Raw genomic sequence first — 24,754 nt, 5'->3', positions numbered from 1 at the left:
CTCCCGAGACCCCAGGACCTGGGGCTGTGGGAAATGGGGCTGGAAGGTGGGGAAGGTGTCGAAGGGGTCTGCAGTGGAGGGGGGAAGTCTGGTTCCTGCACCCTGAGGAGGGTCTGGGTGGCCCACGGGGTACCTGGCTCACCAGCAGCCCAGGTGGGGTGGCAGGGCCGAGCCCCGTCCCACGGGGCCGAGCCTCCAGGGAGGAACCCGCAAACAAACACCCAAGCCCCTTCTACGAACCAGAATTTATTTCACCTTCATGTCACAGGGTGGGGGGAAGATCGGGGGCCCCAGCAGCTTCCAGGGCCAGAGGAATCAGCAGAGCAGGGGCAGGGATGCTGGGACACCTACAAACTGGGGTGAAGACGGAAATATCCCTGAGGGTAGAGCCCGAGTCTGGGGGGCAGCAAATGGGGGGGACTCGGACGGGGGGAGCCCCTTTGTCCAGCCCTGGGGCCCCTGGCATCCTGCGCTGGGCTCTGGGCAACCTGGGAAGGGGCCAAGGTCGGGAGGGGGCAGGGCCCATCGAGCCCGGGTGTTTGGAGTGCGCTGAGTCGTTGGAGGGTTCCTGGCACAGCCGGGGGGCGGGCGCCCCTAGGCCCGGCAGCTGGGCCCTGCGCAGGCCTGGAGCTTGATCAGCCGCTGGTTCAAAGCCTCCAGCAGGGTGGGGTCCACGCTCTGGGCCACGTTGCGGAGCTGCTGGGGGTCGGCGGTCAGGTTGTACAGCTCCACAAAGGCCTGCAGGAGCCGCACCGGTCAGCAAGGAGCAGGGCGGAGCCCGGGGAACTTGCACCCCACCTGCCCCACCTAGAGCACCTGGGCAAACCAGGGGGCTCCATGGGCAACGGCCTCCCTGGGGGTCGGACCCAGGACGCCCTCGGAGCCCCAGATCCCCCTGCCAGCCCCCCAGATCTGCCCGGCTCCACCCCTGCCTGTCGCCAGGGGGCAGGCCCCGGCCCGTGCAGTGTAGGGCGCTGTGGCAGGGGGCATGTGGCTGCAGCATCTGGGGCCCGGGTGGGGGCACCGGTGCCTGGCTCACCTGGCTGTCGGCGAACTCGCAGTACTGCAGGCCGTGGGGACGCAGGGCGCGGACACAGGCGTAGGTGTTGTTGAAGGCGTCTTCGCACACGCAGTCGGGGAAGCATTGCTGGGAGGCCAGGGGTCACTGTCAGTGCATTACAGCCTCTTCTGCCCCCGCTGACCCCCCAGTCCGCCCGCATCCCCAACACCTCCTTCACCATGGACCCACCCACCCATCCCCCGGCCTTCTGACCATCACTCCCCAGAGGGGGGCCCAGCCCCAACAGCCAGCTGGGTTGAGCTGTGACAGACTGTCCTTATGGGGTGCAAGCCCCCCCCCAGTGCCGCACAGACAGCCGGGCCCCCAGTCCATGTACTGGGGCCGGGAGCCAGCTCTGGGCACAAGGCAAGCCCTTGGGAAGGAGGAGGGAGGGGCGATGGGGGTCTGGAGGGGGGAGGGAAGATGCCAGAGGGGGCACCCTGGGCGCTGGCTCTGTGCAGGGCCAGGCACGGTGCCTGCGGGCCAGGGAGGGCCGGGCAGGGTTTGCAAACGACACTGTGTGGAGATCAGCTGCTTTGCATTGGCACCGCAGGCCGGGGCAGGGGAGGCCTGGCCCTGACGGCTCCCCCGTGGGCCCGGGCACAGTGACGCCGGCTCCCCCGGCAGCAACGGGGCTCGGCCTGCACGGACTCACCGATACCCCTGGGCCCAGGGCCGGGCAGGCTGGGTCCCCGTCCGGGAACCCCTCCCCTGTGTACTGCACCAGGAAATCCGCCCGCCACGCGCTGGGCTGCGCCGGGGTCACCTGGGGCCAAGCACACGGTGGTTAGACCAGCCCCCCTGCATGGAGCCCCCCCAGCCAGCGGCTGCCCCGCTCCCCACAGCGCCCCCTGCATGGAGCCCCCCCAGCCAGCGGCTGCCCCGCTCCCCACAGCGCCCCCCTGCATGGAGCCCCCCCAGCCAGCGGCTGCCCCGCTCCCCACAGCGCCCCCTGCATGGAGCCCCCCAGCCAGTGGCTGCCCCGCTCCCCACAGCGCCCCCTGCATGGAGCCCCCCCGGCCAGCGGCTGCCCCGCTCCCCACAGCGCCCCCTGCATGGAGCCCCCCCGGCCAGCGGCTGCCCCACTCCCCGCAACGCCTCCTGCTGGGAGAGTCTGGGGCAGCCCTGCCCCACTCTCCACAGCGCCCCCTGCATGGAGCCCCCAGCCAGCACCTTGCCCGGCCCCGCTCCCTCCAGCACCCCCTGCTGGAAGAGGCTAGGGTCGCCAGGAGCTCCCCCCACAGGCCCCTGCTCGCCACCCCCCGGTGGCCCGGGCAGCGTCACCAGCAGCGGCAGGAAGGACTGCCCGTCCATGGCGGTCTGCGAGACGTTGAGGCCGGCAATGTCCAGGAACGTGGGCCCCAGATCAATATTCAGGATCGGCTCCTGGGCGGGGGAGAGGGGCACAAATCACTGTGCGTCCTGGGGCTGGCGTGGGGAGGGCAGGCCCTGGCCTGGTCCCTGCCCTGGCTCCAGTACGTCCGCCCGCCTGCTCCGTTCCCACCCAGCCCAGCTCCCGGCTGGCCGTGACGAGCAGGGGCTAACCCAGAGCAGGGCCGATGGGACCCAGGCGTCCTGGCTCCTGAGGAGGGCAGGGCCGTGCGGACGGGGGGGGGACTGTGCCACTCTCTGGGCACTGACAGGGCCCCCGAGGGGCACAGGAACCCAGATTTCCCATGAGCCCCAGCAGCATTGCCCACCGGGGCGGGGGGCACCTACCGACCGGGTCTGGTTCGCTTTGATGCCCGGCCCCCGCACCAGCAGCGGCACCCGGATGTCGAACTCGTACAGCTGGCGTTTATCGATGGGCAGCGAGAACTGGCCTGCGGGGAGGGCAGGGGTCAGCACCTGCACCCACCCGGGAAGCCCCCTCCCCCACTGCCTGCAGGGACCCCGGGGATGGAGCCAGTGACCCCTAAAACCGGAGCCCCTCCGTGCTGAGCCCGCGGGCCCGGCTCCACGGCCCCAGCCTGGGTCCGAGGCCAGGCCGTGCTGGAGGGAGCCCGGGCACTGCCCTGCAGAGGGGTGGCCAGGGGCTCACCCGCATGGTAGCCGTTGTCGGAGGTGTAGAAGATGTAGGTGCTGGCCAGCAGGTCCAGGGCCTTTAGCCGGCCCACCACCCTCTCCACCAGGTCGTCCACCGAGAGCAGAGTCTGCCACCTGCGGGCACACAGGGGTTAACGGCCCCAGCCCCCAGCCAGGGACCTGCTCCCACGCGGGCTGCTGCACCCTGGGCCGGGACCCCTCCCCCTCCGGCCCCCAGCCAGCCCTGCCTCCCCAGGCGAGACCACCACCACGATGGGTCCCTCTGCCCTTAGAGCCACCAATCTCTGGCCAGACCAGATCCGTGGTCCCCCTGCAGATATCCTGGCCCTGCCCATCCTCGACCAGACCCCTAGGCCCCCCCGGCCTGTGTCCCCGCGCCCGTCCCAGATCAGACTAATGCGGTCCCTTCTCTACAACATCCTCAACCCCCCCACAAGCCAGGCAGGGCCACCCGCCCCTCCCCATCCCTGGGCCATCTCCTGACCCCCTCCCGGTCCCCTCCCCCAATGAGTCCCCCAACCCTGCCCCCTCCCAGCCAGCTCAGCTGCCTCCGGCTCCGACCTGTGCTGCACTGGGCCCCCTTTGACCCCCGCGCGGGGTGCGGCCCCTCACCTCTCCCTGTAGGCCTTGTCCAGGAACTCGATGGACGTGTTAGCCATGGGGCTCCTGGCCTGTCTCACCAGCCAGTGCTTGTCCTGCAAGAGGAAGGGGGCGGTCATGGGGGGAAGCGTCCCCGACTCCCCAGCCTGGGGCTGCGCCCCCCCCCCGCAGTAACCTCCTCTGCCCCGAGGGGGCGTCACAGCGCAGGGGACTGCCTGGCCGCGGTGCTGGGAGCAGGGCTGCAGCACACGGTGGGCTCCTGGAGCCCAGCCCCGTGGTCACACCCCCAGCCCACGGACCCCCGTGACAGGGGCATCGGCCGCGCCAGGGGAGAGACCCACCCCCACCCTGGCCCCGCGAGGGACCGGCAGGGCTGCGGGATGCTGGCACGGTGCGTGGCGGGGGCCTCGTCCCCATTCACCTTGCCGTGGACGTTGAAACTGCCGTCCCGGGGTGCCTTGGTGGTGCTGTAGGCCGTGGCATAGCCTGGTGCCGCGGTCCACGGGGAGTGGGCGGCGGGCGGGGCCAGCACCATCAGGAAGGGCGGGCGGGACCACTTCTGCAGGAACTCCAGGCTCCGGTTGGTCTGCAGGCAGGAGGGCAGAGACCTTGCTGCTGTGGGGGGACAGAGCCCTGGGGGCCGGACAGACAGACCCACCCAGGGAGGGGATGGAGGTGGAGAGCTGTGGGCCAGTGGGGGTGGGGCGGTGCTGTGGGGGAGGCTTGTGTCACCCCACAGCACCCACTCCAGCCAGGGATCAATGGGGTTCTGCGGAGGCCTCCCCCACCCCTACTGGGCAGCCACGAGAGGCGGGTGGGGCGGGGTGGGGCAGGGCTGGGAGGGACATGGGGGTGGGGAAGGGTACTCAGGGCTGTGAGGGGTAGGGGTGGGGGAGGGGATGGGAGGAGTGCGGGGGAGGGGCGTTCCTAGGAAATGTCAAGTTTTGTCAAAAAGCCGAAATGGGGAATATTGCCCACGGGCAATGACGACGTGGTGCCTCCGGGAGCGGCAGTTCAGGCACCCGTCCCCCCCACCCCGTGGGCTGGGCTCCCCAGTTGGACTACATCTCCCATGATGCTCCACAGCCTCCTCTCTTGCTGAGGGGAGGTGGAGCAGGGTGACAGGAGCATACACACAGTGCATCATGGGAGATGTAGTCCGAGAAGGATGGGCAATGGGACAGCTCCGTCCAGTCCGCCCCGTCGGGCACTCATCTAGCGCCTCCCTGGGGCAGCTGGACCCTTCTCAGCTTCAGCCCCCGCTGGCCCCTTGCCTGTTTACCACCGTGCGAACCCTGTGCCCGGCGCCGCGTTAGTCAGCTGTCTGGGCTCCCCTGCTAAGATCGGCTCCCCGCAGCCCTTCTCCGCTCCCGCTCCATCCAGGGTCCATGGTGCCGGGACGGGGCGACTGGACCAGGACGCTGACTACAGACGACCCGCAAGCCATTACCACGGCCCTAGCTGGCCGACCCCCTGGGCCGTTTTCACACCCCCTCACCTTGGCGACTCGATTATCCCTCGATCGGCCCCACGCCCAGCTGAGGGAGCCCCAGTTTGTAGCATAAATCCTGGGTGGGAATCACAGGCCCCTGACCAGCCCCAGCTCCAAGCCCCTGGCGAGGTCAGCGTGGCAGCTAGCCGGGGCTGGCCAGCGGGCGTGGGGCAGAGACTCACAATGAGATCCGTGAGGTAGTCGTCCTGGTAGCGATGCCCATGCCGCTCCTCTTGCCCGTCCACCGACAGGGTGTAGTTATAATAGCGGGAGTTCCCCACCTGCGGGGCAGCCCCAGGGGTGAGCCGCACCCTGCCTACCCGCAGCCCCCACACCTTCACTGCCCAGCTGCCCCCGCCTCGCAGCGCCCCACCCGCCCACGGCACCCTGCAGGGGGTGGAGACTGGCTGTTACAGGTCACTCTCTGTCCCAGAGGGGCTCACCACCCCACCATGCAACCACAGTGCGGCCACTTCTGGGGTGAAGCGTGGCTGCTGGTCCCTGAGCACAGGGACGCCGCAGCGAGGCGGGAAGGAGAATCCCAAGGGCTGGGGGAGACACCAAAGAGACAAAATGCAGTTGTTTGGTTAGATTTAGCTGGGACACTAGGGTCCAACAGGCACTTGCTCCTTCTCTCATCACCCCCCATGTTCTCCCCACATCTCTTCACGCATGCTGGGAGCTCTTTGGAGCAGGGAACAGATCCAGGCTAAACCTCTGCAGCCCATCACCTTGGCTCCTGGCCAGGCCTCAGTCCTGGGTCCCCCAACCCCAAGGTTACGGACAGGACCGATTAGGGGTTGCAGCAACCTGGGGCCACCATCCACCTGCCCCGGGTCCCCGCAAGGCCCAGCAATTTCCAGGCCTCCCGGGTCAGAGCAAGCCGCGAGATGCAGCGCAAAGGCTGCCGGGAGGCAGAGCTGGCATTTACCAGGCCGTTCCAGTACTTCCAACCCAGGGGCACATGCTGGATGCCTCCGGCCGCGGGGTGTCCGTACTGCAAAGGGGGAGAGGCCCCGGTTACACACGCTCACTGCTCAGAGGACTAAGGAAACCGACCAAGCTCCTGCCTCTGACCCCCCAACCCCGGCAGCGATGGGAAAGCCGCAGCAGCCAAGCACAGCCCGGGGCCATCGGCCTCCTGGTTCAATGCTCGGGGTGTCCACACAGACACCTCTCTGGCCCCATCCACACAGCGTCCCATGGCCTCCCAAAGGTGGATCCATTTACCCTCATGGCCCTGTTCGTGAGGCAGGGCTGGGTCACTAGCCTCACGTTTCACTGTGGAAACTGAGGCAGAGAGGCCTGTGCTATGTGCAATCCTGCACATGTGGTCAGCAGCAGAGCTGGGAGTAGACCCCGGGGTCCTGACCCTCCCTGCTCTAAACGTTAGCCTGCACTCCCCTTCCAGAGCTGGCATGGAACCTAGGAGTCCTGGCTCCCAGCCCCCAGGCTCCAAAACCACTGGGCGAAGCTCCTAGGCACTAAAGAGCCCATGGGAGGCAACCGTGGTCCAGCGCCCAACCCTGAGCTCCTCCCTCTTGCTGCACAGCTGTCTCAATTCGGCCTCCACCCAGCCCCCCAGCTCCCTGGGACTGTCAGCTCAGAAGCCCCTGACTGCTCTCGCAGGGTCCAGCTGGGGCCCTACCGTGTGGCTGGATGACGGGATGTGCCAGGGAGCTCCTGGTTGCTCCCTCTGCCCCAAACAGCAACACCCTGTTGGTACCAGGCCAGATCCTGAACACACTGAACTCAGTGGCGAAAATCCCATTGGTTCAGCGGCTACAAGTCCCTGGGCGTTCAAAGCGGAAAGTGGCCCCTGCCCTCCCCTGGAGCTGGGCACTAGGGTCCCCTGCCAGCCGCCTGGGCTGTAGCAAGGAGGTGTTCCCCAGCGCGTGGCCAGCGACAGCCCCTGCCCAGCCAGCACCACCAGTAAGGGGCCCCCGGAACAGAGGTGGCAGGCAGCAAAGGCCCCCCACCACCACCCCAAGGACTCTCCAACTCAAGCAGGCTCAGTCTTGGGTCTTCCAGCCTCCCCTCTAACCACTAGACCCCACTTCCCTACCAGAGCTGGGGATAGACCCCAGGAGTCCTGGCTCCCAGCCCCCTGCTCTAACCACTAGCCCCACTCCCTGCCCAGCCATAGCACTCTGGCCATGGCCTGTCACGCATCAAGGTCTCTCGGGTGTGCGGCCCCATGGTGCCAGTGGGGGCCCGTTACCTGGTTGAGGTATTTGCCGGCGTAGAAGGTCTGGTAGCCCTGCCTCTGCAGGTAGACGGGGAAGGCCAGTGGCTCTTGGTTCTTCTGCCAGGCCAGGCTGCTGCAGTTGCCCTCCAGGGAGTTGTTCCTCACCAGGTGGTTGTGGGGGTAGCACCCACTCAGGATGCTGCTGCGGCTGGGGCAGCACAGGGGCGTGACTGTGAACTGGGGCAAGAGACGGACGTTCAGCCCCGGCCGCAGCAGCCCTCCCGGGGGTCTGCAGGCCCATCCCCCGGCCCGGGAGGGGCGGCCTGTCCCCTGCTCCCCTTCCTGGCATCAGCACCAGGCAGTGGTGGACAAAGGCTGCTGTCCCGGACACTTGGCTGAGGGCTGGCAGGGCCCCCCGGGCACAGGCAGGGCAGGGGACTCTGGTCAGGCAGCCAGGCCACTCCTGGGCCGCTGAAAAGGGGGGTGGGGGGATTCCCACTGGGACGTACCAGGCCTTTGGGTCATAAGGCCTCGAGTGGGTGTCAGGCTGGGGTCCCGGTGACCAGGCCATGAGGGGCTCTGATCTCCAGTGCCAGGGAGCCCCCGTCTGCCCCACCAGTGCTGTCTGGGCTCCCCCTTCCCGTGGTCTCAGCTCCTGAGGCAGCTCTCTGGCTCTGTCCCCGGCCAGTCCCCCTGCCCCACACGGACAGGAGACCAGAGGAAGAGCTGTGCATGAGCCGGCCGTGGCACATGCGGCGTGGCCCATGAGGGGGCCAGTTTGCCCGGTCTCCGGCGGGGGTGTCCCTACAGCGTCGTGGCACTCACTGCATGGGTGAAGGAGACACCTGCCTGGCCGATCAGGGCTTGCGTCTTCTTCATCGGAGTCTGTAAGGAGACACGGAACCAGTCACCAGCCGTGAACCCAATGTGGCAGGGACAGAACAGCGCCCGCCCCTTCATGGAGACAGGGAACAGACGGACCAGTCCGTACGGCGGCGTGGGGAGGTGAGAGAGGCATATAAAATAGTGGAAAGACTAGAGAAGGGAAATCAGACACTCCCATCCCCCTCTTCCTTAATAGCAGCACAGCCCAAGAATCTCTGAAATGGCCTATGGGACTCACTGCCGCTGGGTATCATACAGCCCTCAAACTGTAGCCGGATTTAAAAAAAAGAATTAGCCATTCCCTGCGTATGATCGACATTGATGGTTTCATTAGACAGAACACACCTTTATAAACCCGCATGCTTCAGGGCATGTGCCAGCCACTAATTGCTCATCTAGTCCAGTCCCCGGCACTCAAAGCAGGTCTAAGTATTCTCTAGACCACCCCGGACAGGTGTTTGTCTAACCTGCCCTTAAAAATCCCCAGTGATGGAGATTCCACAACCTCCCTGGGCAATTTATTCCAGGGCTTCACCACCCTGACAGGACATTTTTCCTAATGCCCAACCTAAACCACCCTTACTGCAATTTAAGCTCATTGCTTCTTGTCCTGTCCTCAGAGGTTAAGGAGAACCATCTTCCTCCCTCCTCCTTGTAACAACCTTTTATGTACCTGAAAACGGGTATCATCTCCCCCGCTCAGTCTTCTCTTCTCCAGACTAAACAAACCCAAGTTTTTCAATCTTCCCTCATAGCTCATTTTTTCTAGACCTTTCATCATTTTGTTGCTCTTCTCTGGACTTTCTCCAATTTGTCCACGTCTTTCCTGGAATGTGGCACCCAGAACTGGACACCATGCTCCAGTTGAGGCCTAATCAGCACAGAGTAGCGCAGAAGAATTACTTCTCGTGTCTTGCATACAACACTCCTGCTAATACATCTGTCATAAATATAAAGGGAAGGGTAACCACCTTTCTGTACACAGCGCTATAAAATCCCTCCTGGCCAGAGGCAACCTCCTGTTACTGGTAAAGGATTAAGAAGCTCAGCTAACCTGGCTGGCACCTGACCCAAAGGACCAATAAGGGGACAAGATACTTTCAAATCTTGGGTGGGGGGAAGGCTTTTGTTTGTGCTCTTTGTTTACGTGGTTGTTCTCTCTTGGGACTGAGAGAGGCCAGACAGAAATCCATCTTCTCCAACCCATCCTAATCCAAGTCTCCAATATTGCAACCAGTAGAGGTAAGCCAGGCAAGGCCGATTAGTTTATCTTTTGGTTTATGTGAATTTTCCCTGTGTTAAGAGAGAGGTTTATTCCTGTTTTCTGTAACTTTAAGGTTTTGCCCAGAGAGGGATCCTCTGTGTTTTGAATATGAAAACCCTGTAAGGTATTTTCCATCCTGATTTTACAGAGGTGATTCTTTTACCTTTTCTTTCATTAAAATTCTTCTTTTAAGAACCTGATTGATTTTTCATTGTTCTTAAGATCCAAGGGTTTGGGTCTGTGTTCACCTGTACAAATTGGTGAGGATTCTTATCAAGCCTTCCCCAGGAAAGGGGGTGTGTAGGGCTTGGGGGGATATTTTGGGGGGAAGACATCTCCAAGTGGGCTCTTTCCCTGTTCTTTATTTGAAATGCTTGGTGGTGGCAGCATACTGTTCAAGGACAAGGCAAAGTTTGTACCTTGGGGAAGTTTTTAACCTAAGCTGGTCAGAATAAGCTGAGGGGGTCTTTCATGCCAGTCCCCACATCTGTACCCTAGAGTTCAGAGTGGGGAAGGAACCCTGACAATATCCCAGAATGATGTTCGCTTTTTTTGCAGTAGTGTTACACTGTTGACTCATATGTTAGCTTGTGATCCACTATGACCCCCAGACTCCCCTTCCGCAGCGCTCCTTCCTAGGCGGTCACTTCCCATGTGTGTGTATGCGTGCAACTGATTGGTCCTTCCTAAGTGGAGTACTTTGCGTTTGTCCTAATTGAATTTCATCCTAGTTACTTCAGACCATTTCTCCAGTTTGTTCAGATCATTTTGAATTTTAATGCTGTCCTCCAAAGCACTTGCAACCTCTCCCAGCTTGGTCAGGAAGGAATTTACTCTACAGGGAGCTCCTTGGAGCTTGGCCAGATGGACCCTGGTCTGATTCACTGCGGTGATTCCTCTAGAGCTACCCTTTGCTCTGGAAAGTGTCACTTTGACTGTCAGTTGCTTAGGAACCGGGCACCATATCCCCCCTCTCCCTCCCCCCACGCCCCGCATGGTGCTGTATAAAGAACAACTCAATAGAACACAGCAATTAGGGTTAGCGATAAATGTGGAATCGTTAAAGGGGAAAGACCTTAAACCTGAGAGCTCTGAGACACCCCCGGTCATTTTGGAATGCTCAGGCTTTCCCTTGGCATCTCTGCCCGCTACGCTCCACCCCGGAGCTGGCTACATTTCATAGACGCTTGGTGTGTCTCATTTGTGCTTTAGGAACCCCCATGATCTGACGGGCCCATCAGATCGCTTGGCTGGGCCTGTTGGACACAATAAGGATTGGCTCTAAGGGCTGGGTCGGTCGGGCTGGGGCGCGAGCCGCGGCTGGCAGGCCAGGCAACCTTGTACACTTGCCCTGAGCACAAAACCCTGTGTCTGACTAAAGCACATGGGGCTGCAGTGGCCGCACATGCGAGGCGGGTGTGACCGTGTGGGGTGCAACTGGGGCTGTTCTGCATCAGAGGCGAACAACCGACTACTGCTACCAGCTAATTAGCAGCTAGCTCGAAGAGTTGATGCTTCCCCACTGAGGGCCTGGGGTTCGACCTGCACAAGGGGGCTGACAGACCAGAGCAGAGAGAGACCCAGCCGGAAAGGGGAATCTCCCTGTGACAAAGTGGGCATTTTTTGTATTTTGTATGGATAGTGTATGTGCCTCAGTTTCCTCATGTGCTGCATGGTTACTAGGTAGTGGGACTAGGTTGTTTGCAGAGATCCAGAGCCTGAAAGGACAATGACCACTCCAATTCCCCTGGATATTTGGTACCTAGCAACTAAGGCACTCCCCCCACCCACCCCCACCACCTGCAGGAAGCCAGCTGGGTGGGAGCAGCTGGAGAACAAAGGGTTGTGGAGGGGCCAGGTAGGGGTGTTAAGTGTGGGGCTGCGGGAAGCAGGAGTCTCTCCTGGACTGGCACCAAAGAGGGGGCAGAGGGCTCTGGGCTGACCCTGCTGGACCAGGCTGTCACTTTCCGCTCCCTGTGCTAACCAAGGACTTTCCACCCTGTGTTCCAGACACCAAATAAACCCCGACTGCTCCTACCGCGCTGGCTGAGCGTGACCACAGTCTAGGGAAGGTGGGGTGCAGTGCTCCCTTTGGGGGTACAAGTCTCCCTCAGGTTCCAACCCGGGGACTCGGCTCGCTGCAGGGAGCTCACGGCATGACCCCGGGGTGCTGAAGGCTCTGGGGGTCGGTCCCAGGAGGCGGGGAAGCTGAGGGGCTGGCCCCAGTGAGAGTGTGACCCTCGGGGGGCTGACACACTGATGGGGTCCTGCCAGGGACTGTTCCAGAGCCGTGGAGAGGACCCTGTGGAGCCGTGACACCCCCAGCTCAGGAAGGAGGGGAGAGCAGCCTGGAGGGGGGAGGGCCGGGCGCTGATCTCTTGACCTCTCTGCTCAGCCCAGCGTTTGCACAGGGGGAAGGGAGGGGGTTGCACAAGGCTGGCGGTGGGGCAATTGGCCGGGTGCCGGATGACTAGCCTCGTGATGAGAACAATACTAAACAGCAGCGCTGAGGGCAGGGCTGAGGGCAGGGCCAGCTCAGAGCCCAGCCTGGGCTAAATCCAGAGTCACTTCAGATTGACACCAGTATCCAAATCCGACTTGGGCCCAGCCACTGTCCCCTGCCTGGTCCTTGGGGTGCGATTCCCCTCCCCCGCTGGCTCTGCTCCATCGATTCCCGGGCTGTCACTCGTGATTCACCCCGGGGGCAACGCACCAGAATCAGGCCCTGGCCCCTGGGCTCAGAGCCTGCTGGACCCAGAGGGGCTGACGGGGAGAGAGGAGGGGGGTGACTGCTGCTCCCCCAAGGCTGCTCTCCCCTGCTCTAACTCCCCGGCCCACACACCTGGCACCTCTGGATTGCACCCACCGCCCACCCAGCAAGCGAGTCTCCACCAGGGGCTCACTGCAGGGTTGGGGCCTTGGAGTGATGTGTGTAAGGTGCCAAGGTGAGAGAATCGCGTAGAGGCCCCTACGCGACCCAGGTGATCGGGGGCAGAGCCTCAGCTGGAGTCACCCAGCACAGCTCCAAGCTGCGGTCCCTGGTCGCCACGTCCACCCTGCGGCGCCCAGAGCAGGATCGGTCCCCCCAGCGTGTCCCCTCACGCTCTGGCCTCCACAGGTGTTGGCGGTGTTAAGGGTATGGAGCAGCCAGGCTGGCGCGTCAGCGAGGGCAAGGCGGTGCCTGAAGGATTGATGTTCGATCGCCCGGCATAGAGGTGACCTGACACACAGCACCACGCTCCCGGCAGCTCCCAGACAGGCTCTGGCCCAGCGTGGCCTCAGCCCAATGCCTGCTGCACTGGAGGAAAGGCTCCCGTCCCAGCCGGCAGGACACCGGGTGCTTCCCCTCGGAGTTCAGCCGGCTCAGCCCTGGGAGCCAAGGAGCAGAACCAGAAGTGGAAGGAGGAAGTGGCACGTGCTGTGGGTCACGAGTGACGGACCGGGTTCCCCCCAGGCATTTACACCCCTCGAGCATAAACAGCTTGTACAGAGTATGGGAGTAGGGTCTAGTGGTTAGAGCAGGGGGCTGGGAGCCAGGACACCTGGGTTCACAGCTCTTTCACTGACTTACTGTGCAAGTCCACGGCCAAGTCCCTCTTAGTGCCTCAGTTTCCTCTCTATAACACGGGGATAACGATACTGACCCACCTTTGAGAGCCCCAGGTGACAGCGTCCGGGTGAGGGGGCCAATGGCTAGGCACAAAGGGGGGTGGGGAATCCAGGTGCGTTCGACTCAGAGGGGCAATTTCCCACCCTCCAACGCCACAGAGTGTGAATTCCAGAAGCCTGTCGACACATCAGTGAACCCAGGAGTGGCGGGTCATAACACTGCACTGCGAGCCCTGAACCGCTCACGGACATTCGCTCATGGAGTAGCGACCATCATCCACCTGCCAAGGGGAAACTGCGGCACGTGGTGGGGAAGTGACTTGCCCAGGATTGCACAGTGGCTGGGCTGGGATCAAACACCAGGTCTCTAGAGGAGCTGTGAGGTTAACCATGAGACCCGCCCTTCCCACCACGACGGTTGGACAGCCCCCTCCCTCCATCAGGCCCGCTTGCTCACCAAGCTCCCAAACATGCCAATGATGGTCAGTCATCAACCCTGCCCAGCTGCAGGCTTTCCGTGCCCTCCTGGGACAGACGGACCCCACCATGCATCCACGGGGAGCACTGCACTTCGGAGAGCAATTCGGATCCTGCTTTTCTTCCAAATGCGGGCAAGCCCCTGCATCCCCCGGGGTCAGCAGAGCCACCAGCTCCGAGTGTGAACTGCCAGCTGCTTCGGGGTTAACCACGCGATAATAAACCCTGCGCAGCTGCACAGAACGCGCCAAACACCCCAGCTCCTGTCATGCGCCAGCGACTCAAAACAACCGCCAGGCTGGGGCCGACCAGCGCCCTGACGGGGATCAGTACGGACACAGCCCCCCTCTGGGAGACAGCCCGGCCCTGAAGAGCTCACAGTCTGAACAGGCAAGACCGACACATGGTGAGAGGGGAAACTGAGCCAGGGCGGTGAAGTAACTTGCCCATTGCCACCAACAGAGGCAGGATTAGAACCCAGCTCTGCTGGCTCCAGGAGAGCGCCCTGTCTAGGGGAAGTTTGGCACTATCTGGGTCAGTCCCACTGCAGCGGGGGTGGGTGGCGCGGCTGGGCGGTGGGGCAGGCAGTGGTGTGGGTGGGGCTGGGCTGCGCATTGTGTGTTTACTGTGTCCCCAAGGGCCCGTGACACGGCTAAGCCATGGCATAGCCATGCAGTGTGGCCCCGATCGGCGCCCCCGGGCCTGTGCCGTGGGTGGAACGTGGCTCCATCTAGCAGTGGGGATAGAACCGCGTCAGCTGCACCCCCAGTCTTAGCTTATAAGAGGGGTCCCAGCCGTGGCAGAACAGCGAGCACCAGCTCTCACAGGGGCCCGGCAGCCACGGATCCTTTACAAAGGGGGGCGACTATCACAGGACCATGCCATGGCTGTGTGATCAGTGCTACAGGGGCCCAGTGCTATGGGGAGCGCACGGGTGGGGCTGGCAGCGTGGATGGGCCCGTGGCATACGTGACCATGTTATAGGGGCCGTGACACGGGGAGCGCACGGGTGGGGCTGGCAGCGCAGGACGCGTGACTGTGTTACTGGGGTAACAGCCAGCTCGGCCCTGGGAGCCGAGGAGCAGAACCAGAAGTGGAAGGAGGAAGTGGCACGTGCTGTGGGTCACGAGTGACGGACCGGGTTCCCCCCAGGCATTTACACCCCTCGAGCATAAACGGCTTGTACAGAGTATGGGAGTAGGGTCTAGTGGTTAGAGCAGGGGGCTGGGAGCCAGGACACCTGGGTTCACAGATCTTTCACTGACTTACTGTGCAAGTCCACGGCCAAGTCCCTCTTAGTGCCTCAGTTTCCCCTCTGTAACGGGGATAACGATACTGACCCACCTTTGAGAGCCCCAGGTGACAGCGTCCGGGTGAGGGGGCCAATGGCTAGGCACAAAGGGGGGTGGAGAATTCAGGTGCGTTCGACTCAGAGGGGCAATTTCCCACCCTCCAACGCCACAGAGTGCGAATTCCAGAAGCCTGTCGACACGTCAGTGAACCCAGGAGTGGTGGGTCATAACACTGCACTGTGAGCCCTGAACCGCTCACGGACATTCGCTCATGGAGTAGCGACCATCATCCACCTGCCAAGGGGAAACTGCGGCACGTGGTGGGGAAGTGACTTGCCCAGGATTGCTCAGTGGCTGGGCTGGGATCAAACACCAGGTCTCTAGAGGGGCTGTGAGGTCCGTGGCACAAGAAGCACACAGGTGAGGCTGGCAGCGCGGAGGGCCCGTGGCACGTGTGACCGTGTTACAGGGGCCCATGACACGGGGAGCATGGGGGGGGCGCTGGCAGTAACGGTGGCCACGCCCTGTGGCCAGGGAGGGGCTGGCGGCCCCAGGCACTTACCATGCCCCCGATCTCCGTGTCCTGGTCATCAGTCAGGATCAGCACGATGTTGTGCGGGCCCCCCAGCACCAGCTGCCAGGCGGCGCTCAGCACCAGCAGGGCATCCCAGCTCGCCGGGTGCCCCATGGCTGGGCTGCGACCCCCACAGGCTGCACGGTCCCGGCCCCCTACCCAGCCCCGAGCCCAGCCCCAATTCCTGGCCCAGCCCCCTGCCCAGCGCCGAGCCCCCAGCCTCCTGCCCAGCGCCGAGCGCCGAGGTCTGAGCCCCCAGCCCCGCCCCGAACCCCTGCCCAGCGCCGAGCCCAGCCCCGATCCCCTGCCCAGCGCCGAGCCCAGCCCCGAGCCCCTGCCCAGCGCCGAGCACCGAGCCCCCAGCGCACTTCCAGGAAGCGCAACTTTGCCGATCATATGACAGCTGCAAATGCACAAACCCCCCCATGCCCCGCCCCGGCCCCGCCCCCGGCAAGCCCCGCCCCGGCCCCGCCCCAAACGGGGCGGTCCTTTAGCAGTGGGCGGTGCCCACCCAACTCCCGGGTTTCCAATACGACCCGGCACCTCCAGGAGCGCGGGAGGGGGCGTGGCTATATTTGCATAAGGGGCGTGGCTGCGCCCGGCTTTGACCCACGTGGAGCGGGGGCGTTTCCGCCTCAGGCTCACGCGTCGCTTCTGGGCAGGTTGGGCCGGGGGCGGACAGGCCCCCTCCCCCCATAGCTTCCCCCCCCCGCTCCAGGCCCCCCATAGGGACCCCTCCCATTGTCCTCCTCCAGCCCCCCCATAAACCCCCGTGCAATCCCCTCCCCCAGAGCTCCCCTGGTGACCCCCCAGCCCTGACCCCCCTTAGCCCTCCCCCCAGCCCCATAGCCCGCCAGTCCTACCCTTTCCCCGCAGCCACGGCCTGCCCCCGCCCCCACTCCCTGACCCTGCTGAGTTTTGGGGGGGCCCTGCTGTGTGGGGCACCCTGGCTACTGTCCCTGACCCCCCCCCGTGTTCCCCCAGCCTAGCCCGCCCGGGGTCCTGCTGGGGCCATGGCCCTGGTGCCCCTGAAGAAGAGGAGAAGGGCCCCGTCCCCACCAGCCGGGCCCCCAGGGCCTGGGCGCTTCCCCGACGTGGTGCTGTGCCTGGTGGAGAAGCGGATGGGTGCCAGCCGCAGGGCCTTCCTCACCCAGCTGGCCCGGGCCAAGGGCTTCCGTGTGGACAGGGCCTACAGGTGAGAAGGGACCTGGGTGGGTGACCCGGGACAAGGGGGAGATGGGGCACCGCCCCATAGACCCCATGGCTGTTGCCAGCCTCACCTCATTGACCCCTTGCAGCCCTCCACAGCCTAGGGCATCCAACTGGGGGGCAGGGAGAGCAGCTGGCCAGCCTGGCAGGATGAGGGGCCTGTGAATCCGAGGCCTGGCAAAGCCCAGAAGGGCCGGACCTGACAGGTTCCCCGCAAGGCAGGGGTGGCCCTGGCTGCGCCCCTTTCCCCCACTCACTCGTCACCCATCACCCCCCTCCCCCAACCCGGGGGTTCCTGGGGCCCAGAGTGGAGGGGCACCCTGATGGCGCTAGGCTTGCCCAGGGCTGCTCCTGGCCTGATCTCCCCTGGCTGAGTGGGGAGACACGGGAGGGAGACATGGCCTGGTTGGGACACCGGATCTGGTGTGGCACCTGGTGGATCCAGCTGAGCCTGGGCAAGGCTATTGGGTCCCGGTGGGTTAGATCCCCCTTAGCTGGTACTGAGGGGCGTTCGGAAAAATCTAATGGGTCTCTTCTCTCCCCATGAGATCCCGGGGCTGGGACAGCAGAGGGCTGTGGGTTGGGAGTGAGGGGCACCGGGGGAGCTCAGGGCTGGGCTGGCAGGGGCTGTGGGTCGGGAGTGAGGGACACCGGCAGAGCTGGGGAGAGCACTGGGCTGGCAGGGGGCTGCAGATCGGGAGTGAGGGGCACCGGCAGAGCTGTGGGTGCAGGGGGAGTCCAGGGCTGGGTTAGCTGCAGTGGGGATTGAGGGGCACCGGCAGAGCTGGGGAGAGCCCAGGGCTGGAGTTGCAGGGGGCTGCAGGTCAGGAGTGAGGAGCACTGGCAGAGTGGGGGTGGGGTGAGGAACCCCAGGGCTGGTCTAGCAGGGGGCTGCGGGTTGGGAGTGAGGGGCACAGGCGGAGCTGTGCGGGTGGGGTGGAAAGCCCAGGCGTGGGGTAAGTGGAGGGCAGAGCCATGCTCCGTCCTAGCCTAAGCCCCCCAGACTCACGTCGCTCCCCCGATTCCCTCCTGGGGTCCCAGCCTGACGCCCCCTCTCATCCCTTTCTCCCCCACCCGGTGGTGGCCCCCCAGCGCCGCGGTGACCCACGTGGTGTCGGAGCAGAACTCGGGGGCCGAGGTGGCCCAGTGGCTGGAGCAACAGCGGGAGGAGTGCGGTGACGGTGGGGACCCCGCCCTGCTGGACATCAGCTGGTTCACGGAGAGCATGGGGGCCGGACGGCCCGTGGAGATTGAGTCCCGGCACCGCCTCAGGGTGAGCTGGGGGGTGGGGGGGCTCCTGGCCCCTGAGCAGGAAGGGGAGACGGGGCATGCTGGGGGCTGGGCAGGGTGAGGGTCTCCTGGGTTCCTGGCACTGAAACCCTCCCTGCTCCCCACCCCAGGTGGCAGAGCTGGCTCCGCATGGGCGGCAGATGGCACCGTACGCCTGCCAGCGCCGGACCCCGCTTCTCCACAGCAACCAGCCGCTGACGGTACAGGCTGCCCCACGGGGCCGGGGAGGGGCTGGGGGGGCACTACGGCCAGGGGAGGTGGGCGTTGAAGCTGGGAGGGGCGGGAGGTGGCAGGGCCTGCTGCAAAAGCTGGGGGGGATTGGTCCTGGGGGTGCTCGGAGGCACTTGGGGTTCCCCTGGCTGCCATGGGGCTGAGCTGCAGTTCCCGGTGCCGGGTGGGGGGGTGAGTCTGGCTCCCTGGCTCCCCCAGCCCTCAGTGACTCTGCTCTGTCCCAGGAGGCGCTGGAGACCCTGGCGGAGGAGGCGGGGTTCAGCGGCAGCGAGGGGCGCAGCCTGGCATTCACCAGGGCAGCCTCGGTGCTGAAGGCCCTGCCCGGCCGGCTCGGCGCCCTGGAGGAGCTGGGGTCTCTGCCTGGCATCGGGGAGCACTCCCGGCGGGTCATCCAGGTAACTCCCCCCTGGCTAGCCCCACAGGGCCCCCAGGAGCCAGGCCTGGGGGGGGGGGAGGCCTGATCTGGGGGTACTGAACTGGAGAGAGCCAGAGAGACCCTGTAGCCCCCTGCTATCCCTGCCCTGCCCCCCAGCTCAGCCAGTGCCCCCAACCCTGACCCGCAGCCCCCTGCCATCCCTTCCCTGACCCCCAGCTCTGCCAGTGCCCCTCGGCCACAACCTGCAGCCCCCTGCCATCCCTTCCCTGCCCCCCAGCTCTGCCAGTGCCCCTCGGCCACAACCCGCAGCCCCCTGCCATCCCTTCCCTGCCCCCCAGCTCTGCCAGTGCCCCTCGGCCACAACCTGCAGCCCCCTGCCATCCCTTCCCTGCCCCCCAGCTCTGCCAGTGCCCCGCAGCCCCTGGCTGTCCCAGGTCGGAGCTGGCACCGGGGTGTCGTGTCCTGCAGCGAGGGGCTGGGCTGAGGGCACCGCTCCGGCCCCATGGGAGGGCCAGGCGCTGGGCTCAGGGCTGTCTCTCTCGGGCAGGATGTGCTGGAAGATGGCGTCTGCACGGAGGTGGAGAGAGTGAAGCTGTCGGAGAGATACCGGACTATGAAGGTACCAGAGCCGGGAGGGGTGTGGGGCCGGGTGCTGTTGGTGGGGTCGGGGGGCTCGTGGGCCCTGGCTGCTGCCCCCTGCCACTGGGAACGAGTGTCTCATGCCCCATGCTGCTCACGGCCGGTGGGGATTCTCTTGGGGCTCGGTGGGTGGGCAAGGAGGGTGGGTTCTGCCCCAGAGGGGCAAGGTGCCAACCTGTGCCGAGGGGCTGGAGCTGGGGACTGGCTCCGACTCGGCAGCCCTCACAGAGATGCTGGAGTCCAAGTCTCCTGGCTCCATCGTGTTGCTTGCCCCCTGGGGACCCTCCTCTGGCGTCTCTATCGCTCTCTCTAGGCTCCATCTCCTGCGCCGGCCCCGAGCTGCCTCATCCTCCCGTGTGGAGCTTCGTTCCGCCCTGTTACCACCGCTCTGCCAGCTCTGTCCACCCTGTCTGCCCACACGGCTCCCCCTGAGCTCACGCCTGCCCCGGGCCAGGCCTGGAGCCCTGAGACGTGCCCGCCTCTGCCCCCCGGAGCCCTGGCTGGTCCAGCGGGCGCTGAGCTAGGCAATCTCTGGAGGCCCCAGCCTTCGATCCTGAGCAGGGGGTTGAGCTGGGGCCAGGGTGGGCCACATGCTGGGCCTGGTTTCGGAAGTGGGGGTCTCTGAGCTGGGGATTCAGCGGCTGCTCCCGGCTGCCCTCTGGTGGCTGCTTTAACCACCTGCCAGCTCCAGCGGGTTTATGGGCCTGGGCCGTGGTGTTGAAAAGGCTCAGACAGGTTCCCTCCTGATGGCACCATGGGTCAGCCATGACTGGACCTCACGGCGTGTCTCTTTCAGCCTCTCGGTGAGGGTCCCTTCCTGGGTACAGGCTGGAGCCGTAAGGTGTTTGATTGACAGGTTAATTATATGGTAGAGATACCAGCTGAGCTGAAGGGGGGATCCCTGTTAGCAGTATAGGGCCCAGGACACACAGCTCCCAGCTCCTCTAACTCTGTTTCCTAAGCTAAAGGAGCGCTCCCGTGGCTGCCACCAGTAGTAGCTGCTTTATCCCAGCTGCGAGTGCAGCCGCTAGGGGGTGACATCGCACGGGTTCACTCACAGCCAGCACCGTCTGGCTCCTGTCTCCGCAGCTCTTCACCAAGATTTTCGGGGTTGGGGTGAGGACGGCCAGCCGGTGGTACCAGGAGGGGCTCCGGACGCTCTTGGACCTGCAGGAGCGAAACACCAAACTGACCAGGCAGCAGCAAGCAGGTGAGGAACTGCGGGAGAAGCACCAGGGTGGGGCTGTGCCCCGAGGCTGCTGGACATGGATGCCCGCTGGGGGTCCCTCAGGCTCTCGTTCCCGGCCCACGCTGCCTGGCATTGTCACACGGGCCCTCAACGCCCTGGCCTGGACTCTGCAGACGTGGGAGGGGCGAGTGCCCGGGGGCAGGGAGACGTGAGCTGGGCTGGACCTGGGCTGCTGCTGGTTTGGTATTGTGGGCCCCGGTAGCTTTCCGTGGTGGCCGTGTGCTCCTGACGGGAGGCACTGAGCCCGGCAGCCTCACGGCCAGCCGTGGCGCGGCCCATGCAGCAGGGCGCGGGGAGGGAGCCTGGCACCCGTCTCCCGGCCGGTGACTCGGGCCCTGGGATCCTGAGCGACGGCTCCGGTGGTTCTCCCGCAGGGCTGCGGCACTATGGCGACCTCAACACCCCGGTGGAGCGCAGTGAGGCAGAGTCCACCAGCCGGGCCGTGCAGGAGGCAGTGAAGCGGTTCCTGCCCGGAGCCTCAGTGACGCTGGCCGGCGGGTTCAGACGGTAACGGGCTGGGGGGCCCTTCTCTGCGGGGAGGGGCATCAGCTTGCCACCCTGCTGCCTCCCGAGTGGAAATGGCAAAGAAAGAACCAACGTCAGGTCTCCCTGGGAGCATGCGCGTGTGTGCGGCTGTGCTCTCCCCAGCGTGCACGGCCTGTGCCGGGGGGATCCCAGCCCCAAGCCAGACAGGCCCCTGCCTCTTAAACCCGCTGGGCGTGGGGAATCCCTGCTGGCTTGGGGCGTACGTGCTGCTGAGGGACTGTCCGTTTCTCCCCGCGCAGGGGGAAGCCGCGTGGCCATGACGTCGACCTTCTCCTCACACACCCCGAGGAAGGCAGAGAGGTGGGGCTGCTGAGCCGCGTCGTCAGCTGGCTGGACAGCCAGGTGCGGGAGGGGCGGGACCTGAGGGTTCATTTTTTAAAGACCTCAGATCGGGGGAGAGATCCCGGCTCTGGGAGGGCAGTGGGGTCTGGCGGTTAGAGCCGGTGGCTGGGAGCCAGGACACCTGGGTTCTCTCCCTGGGCTCTTGGAGGCGACTGGGAGCTCGTGGTTCGGGGTCGGCACTAGGCGGGTGGGGTGGGTGGCCCTGGAAATACCCCACGTGGCTGAGGTGCGTGCTCTCCCCCCACCCCCAGGGTTTGATACTCTATCAGCACAGCCAGGAGAACAGCTACGGGCTCCGGGAGGGCCCTGAGCCGCTCGGGGGCAGGGACGTCATGGACCGATTCGAGAGGTGCTTTTCCATATTCCGTCTGGAGGTGCAGGGGGGCCCGGGCGCTGCCCGAGGCTGGAAGGCCGTCAGGGTGGACCTGGTCGTGGCTCCGGTCAGTCAGTTCCCATTCGCTCTGCTTGGCTGGACCGGCTCCCGGGTAGGTGACTGGCCAGGGAGGGGGAGCCGATAGACATGGGCGAGGGCCGGACCTCCGGATGCAGGCGTGGCAGGTGCCAGAGATGAGCCAGCCCCTACAGGGGAGGCTTTGGGTTCTAGGGCCCAGCCCTGCTGCGGTGGGGTTCTAGATTTGAGCCTGTCCCACCCTGCGGCAGGGGGCCGGGGGGTTTAGATCCCAGCCCAGCGCACCCTGCCCCACCCATGCTGCGCTCTGAATCTGGATCCAAACAGCTCTTTCCAGTGGGCCAGATGCCCCATGTGCAGGGGAGCTGAGATCCGAACCCAGGTCAGCGCTTCCCAGCTGGGTCTGAACCAGAACCTCCGTGCCAAGCCCCGCCCTGACCTCAGGCTCCGAGTCCCTGCCGAGCGACCGGCGGTAACTCCGGGGTCTGTGCCCTTTTCCCCAGCACTTCGAGCGTGAGCTCCGGCGCTTCGCCAGCCGTGAGAGGAAGATGGTCCTGAACAGCCACGCCCTGTACGACACCAGGCAGGTACAGCAGCGCCAGGCGTGGGTGGGGACACAGGGCTGAATGGACGGGTCCGGGGAAGCCTAGTCTGGGGTTCGATCCTGCCCCCGGTGGTGACGTTCCTGCAGAGACCTGGCACCCAGAGGAGCCCACCCCAGGGCAGGTGGTTGCACCCTTTGTTCTGCGGGAGGGATCCCCAGGCCCTCGCTACCCCACCCAAGGGACACCCAGGTGCTGGGCCCTACCTATGACCCTTGCAGGCCCTGGCACTGCCCTCCCCCAGATGCCCTCTCGCCTGCTCCCTGCCGTGCCTTGCATGAGCCGGTGGGGCTGAGCCGCAGCCTTGGTTTCAGCCGACTCCCCAGTCGCAGGCAGCCCAGCGATCTACAGGGGCCTGGGTGGAGGGTCCCTGACTTCAGAGGGGTAGCGAAATCCGCGGTCCCTCTTGCCTGGCCCACGGGCACAGCACCGGTACGCCTGGGGTAGCACCAACGTGGCTGAGCCTGGCAGCGCGGGGAGCACCGGCCCCAGGAAAGCGCGGGGTGCGTGTGGCTTGGTCGATACTCTGATTGTTGAGATCCCCAGCACGCGATGGGGGACAGTCGGTGTGGCCGGTGCTGTGTGGTGTACAGCGCACGGGGGGGTGATGGTGGCTGTGGCCGGCGTGTGGCGGGGGGCTGCCGGTGCCCAGTTCTGGCCCCCCACAGGGGCTCTTGCTGGTGCCAGGGGGCGAGGGAGCTTCCAGCTGTTCCCCACCACCGACGTTCCCATTCATTAACTCTGCTCTCCCCACCACTGCTGCCCACAGCGAATCTGCCCCCCTCATTCCCCTCTGCAGCACCAGGGTCCTTGCCCGTCCCGGCGGGGGGCAGGGGCAGACTTACCCATTGGTCACAGGGGGAAGAGGGGGTGGAGCTGCCCAAAGCTGCGGGTCTCTTTCTGCCCCCTCTCCTCCCCCAGCCCCGCGGAGTGATGCTGGCTGTTCCCCTCCCCCTGCCAAAACACTCCTATACCTCGCAAGGGGTGGTGGGGCAACACTCTGCCCGCCTCCTGTAACCATCCTGATTGGCTGCCTTCCCCACTGCTCCGCCTCCTGGGGAAGGGCAGCCAATCAGAGGGGCTTTCCCTGTGCAGCGCTGAACTCCCCTGGCACAGCCCCGCGGGCGGGTGTGCAGCGCCGGCATATGGTAGCTCCGGGGCGGGACGTCGCCTGAGCAGTGCGGTAGCAGGGTCTGCATTAGCCTGGCTCCAGCTGCCGCGTAAGGACCCCCCGTCCCCTGCCCTGCCGGCTGCGATCACCCTGGGGAGCCGCTGTCAGCTCGGGCGCTGGTTTCTTTCCTTCCAGAACCTCTTTCTACCCGCTGCGTCCGAAGAAGAAATCTTCCAGCACCTGGGCCTGGAGTATGTGCCCCCCGCACAGAGAAATGCCTGAACCCTGGAGTACGTGCCCCCCGCAGAGACCCCTCACTGCCCAGGAATCCCCTCTCCAGCCCTGGAAACGGCCCCTACTGCCACCCGTGCTGGCTGCCTCCAGTGTGTTCCCCGAGTGACCCAGCCAGGCTGGTGCCTGTGGACTGAGCCCCCCGCGTCTGTGCCCAGCGCCCTAGGGCTGATCAATAAACCCCCGGCCCCGTGTTCCCCGCACTCCTGGCTGGCCGGTTGCTTGGTTCAGGGGAGGGGGACACTAGCAGCTCTGCAGGTCGTGGCCCCTGTTTGCGGTGCGTCCCCCCCGCCCCTGGCCAGCAGGGCTCTGTCTACCTCCGCGGCAGCAGGAGAGGGATGGGGTCCCCTGGGGAAGGGATCAGTCCCACTGCTGGGTGCTCAGGGGGGAGGGAGCGGGGGGGGGAGTCCAGGGAGCGGGGGGGTCCAGGGGTGTGTACAGCTGGCTCCTATGGCTCAGGGGAGGGGGCCCGCAGTGGTGCCATGGGGGTGCCCAGCCCCACTTCCCCAGGAGTCGGGGAGCCAGGCTGGTATCTCTGTCTCTCCTGCCAGGGCCCAGCTGGCTGGGCTCTGTGCCAGGCATGCAGCGGGGCTATGAATATTTCATGGTGGTTCCCACCATGACCCCATCACAAGCTGCCCCCCGCCCCATCAAACCCAGCCCTTTTGGCTGGGGGGGCTGTGTCTGCCCCTAGGGCCCCCCCGGGGGTCAGTCAGGGTTCAGCACCTCCTGCCACCGCTGCTCTGCATGGGGGGACCATGGCCAGGTCCCCAGGGCCTTCACTGTGCTCGCGAGCACATGATCCCCGGCTGTCTTCAGGGTGGGAGGAGCCGGGTGGGAGCCAGGACTCCTGGGTTCCAGCCCTGAGAGGGGGCTATGGGCTGGGCATACGGATGGGGGCTTCTTTCCCCACCCTTGGTGGGACTGGGGTCCAGGGGTGGGATTGCACATCTGGCCGTGGCCCTGTGCCCC

At 65.0% G+C, this 24,754-nt stretch overlaps 2 protein-coding genes across 10 annotated transcripts; one reads left to right on the top strand and one right to left on the bottom strand.

Annotated features, from left to right (window-relative positions):
• Positions 1-230: 230 nt before the first annotated feature.
• On the bottom strand, positions 231-19,659 carry LOC140903496 (N-acetylglucosamine-6-sulfatase-like). Of its 5 annotated transcripts, none has more exons than XM_073324841.1 (13): positions 19,408-19,659; positions 8,212-8,271; positions 7,420-7,623; positions 6,130-6,195; positions 5,381-5,479; positions 4,128-4,292; positions 3,719-3,801; positions 3,102-3,220; positions 2,780-2,883; positions 2,345-2,446; positions 1,716-1,826; positions 1,040-1,147; positions 231-738 (listed from the first exon to the last, which is right to left on the bottom strand). In XM_073324841.1, the coding sequence occupies exons 1-13, from the start codon at positions 19,489-19,491 to the stop codon at positions 595-597; spliced, it is 1,449 nt and encodes a 482-aa protein (XP_073180942.1). In that variant the 5' UTR covers positions 19,492-19,659; the 3' UTR covers positions 231-594. The 5 variants fall into 5 exon arrangements, with proteins under 5 accessions (XP_073180942.1, XP_073180939.1, XP_073180943.1 ...); XM_073324838.1 differs by lacking the exon at positions 19,408-19,659 and adding an exon at positions 15,476-15,659; XM_073324842.1 differs by lacking the exon at positions 19,408-19,659 and adding an exon at positions 13,602-13,853.
• POLM (DNA polymerase mu) lies at positions 13,366-23,985 on the top strand. 5 transcript variants are annotated; one of them, XM_073324846.1, is made up of 13 exons: positions 13,366-14,027; positions 15,086-15,333; positions 16,472-16,682; positions 17,789-17,969; positions 18,097-18,186; positions 18,442-18,612; positions 19,141-19,212; positions 20,322-20,442; positions 20,856-20,988; positions 21,267-21,327; positions 21,621-21,854; positions 22,282-22,361; positions 23,687-23,985. In XM_073324846.1, exons 3-13 carry the CDS (start codon positions 16,501-16,503, stop codon positions 23,889-23,891), a joined length of 1,530 nt encoding a protein of 509 aa, XP_073180947.1. In that variant the 5' UTR covers positions 13,366-14,027; positions 15,086-15,333; positions 16,472-16,500; the 3' UTR covers positions 23,892-23,985. The 5 variants fall into 5 exon arrangements, with proteins under 5 accessions (XP_073180947.1, XP_073180948.1, XP_073180945.1 ...); XM_073324847.1 differs by having other exon boundaries at positions 21,267-21,369; positions 21,621-21,809; XM_073324844.1 differs by having other exon boundaries at positions 13,369-14,027; positions 21,267-21,369.
• The last annotated feature ends 769 nt before the right edge of the window (positions 23,986-24,754 follow it).

This window comes from Lepidochelys kempii, chromosome 26 (genome assembly GCF_965140265.1).
Source record: "Lepidochelys kempii isolate rLepKem1 chromosome 26, rLepKem1.hap2, whole genome shotgun sequence".
In the NCBI taxonomy this organism is placed as follows: Eukaryota; Metazoa; Chordata; order Testudines; family Cheloniidae; genus Lepidochelys; species Lepidochelys kempii.
Note: the sequence above shows the minus strand (reverse complement) of the source record. Positions and strands in the feature narration are given on the sequence as shown.

Bases quoted from the DNA above. Each gene is read 5' to 3' on its own strand.
- LOC140903496 (XM_073324838.1), bottom strand. From the start codon at position 15,601: ATGGGGCACCCGGCGAGCTGGGATGCCCTGCTGGTGCTGAGCGCCGCC. The intron at 7,624-8,211 runs GTGAGTGCCACG...CTCTTGCCCCAG, and splicing joins GTGTCTCCTTCACCCATGCA to TTCACAGTCACGCCCCTGTG. The intron at 739-1,039 runs GTGAGCCAGGCA...CGGCTCCTGCAG, and splicing joins GCGAGTTCGCCGACAGCCAG to GCCTTTGTGGAGCTGTACAA.
- POLM (XM_073324844.1), top strand. From the start codon at position 16,501: ATGGCCCTGGTGCCCCTGAAGAAGAGGAGAAGGGCCCCGTCCCCACCA. The intron at 16,683-17,788 runs GTGAGAAGGGAC...GTGGCCCCCCAG, and splicing joins CGTGTGGACAGGGCCTACAG to CGCCGCGGTGACCCACGTGG. The intron at 20,989-21,266 runs GTAACGGGCTGG...CTCCCCGCGCAG, and splicing joins CTGGCCGGCGGGTTCAGACG to GGGGAAGCCGCGTGGCCATG.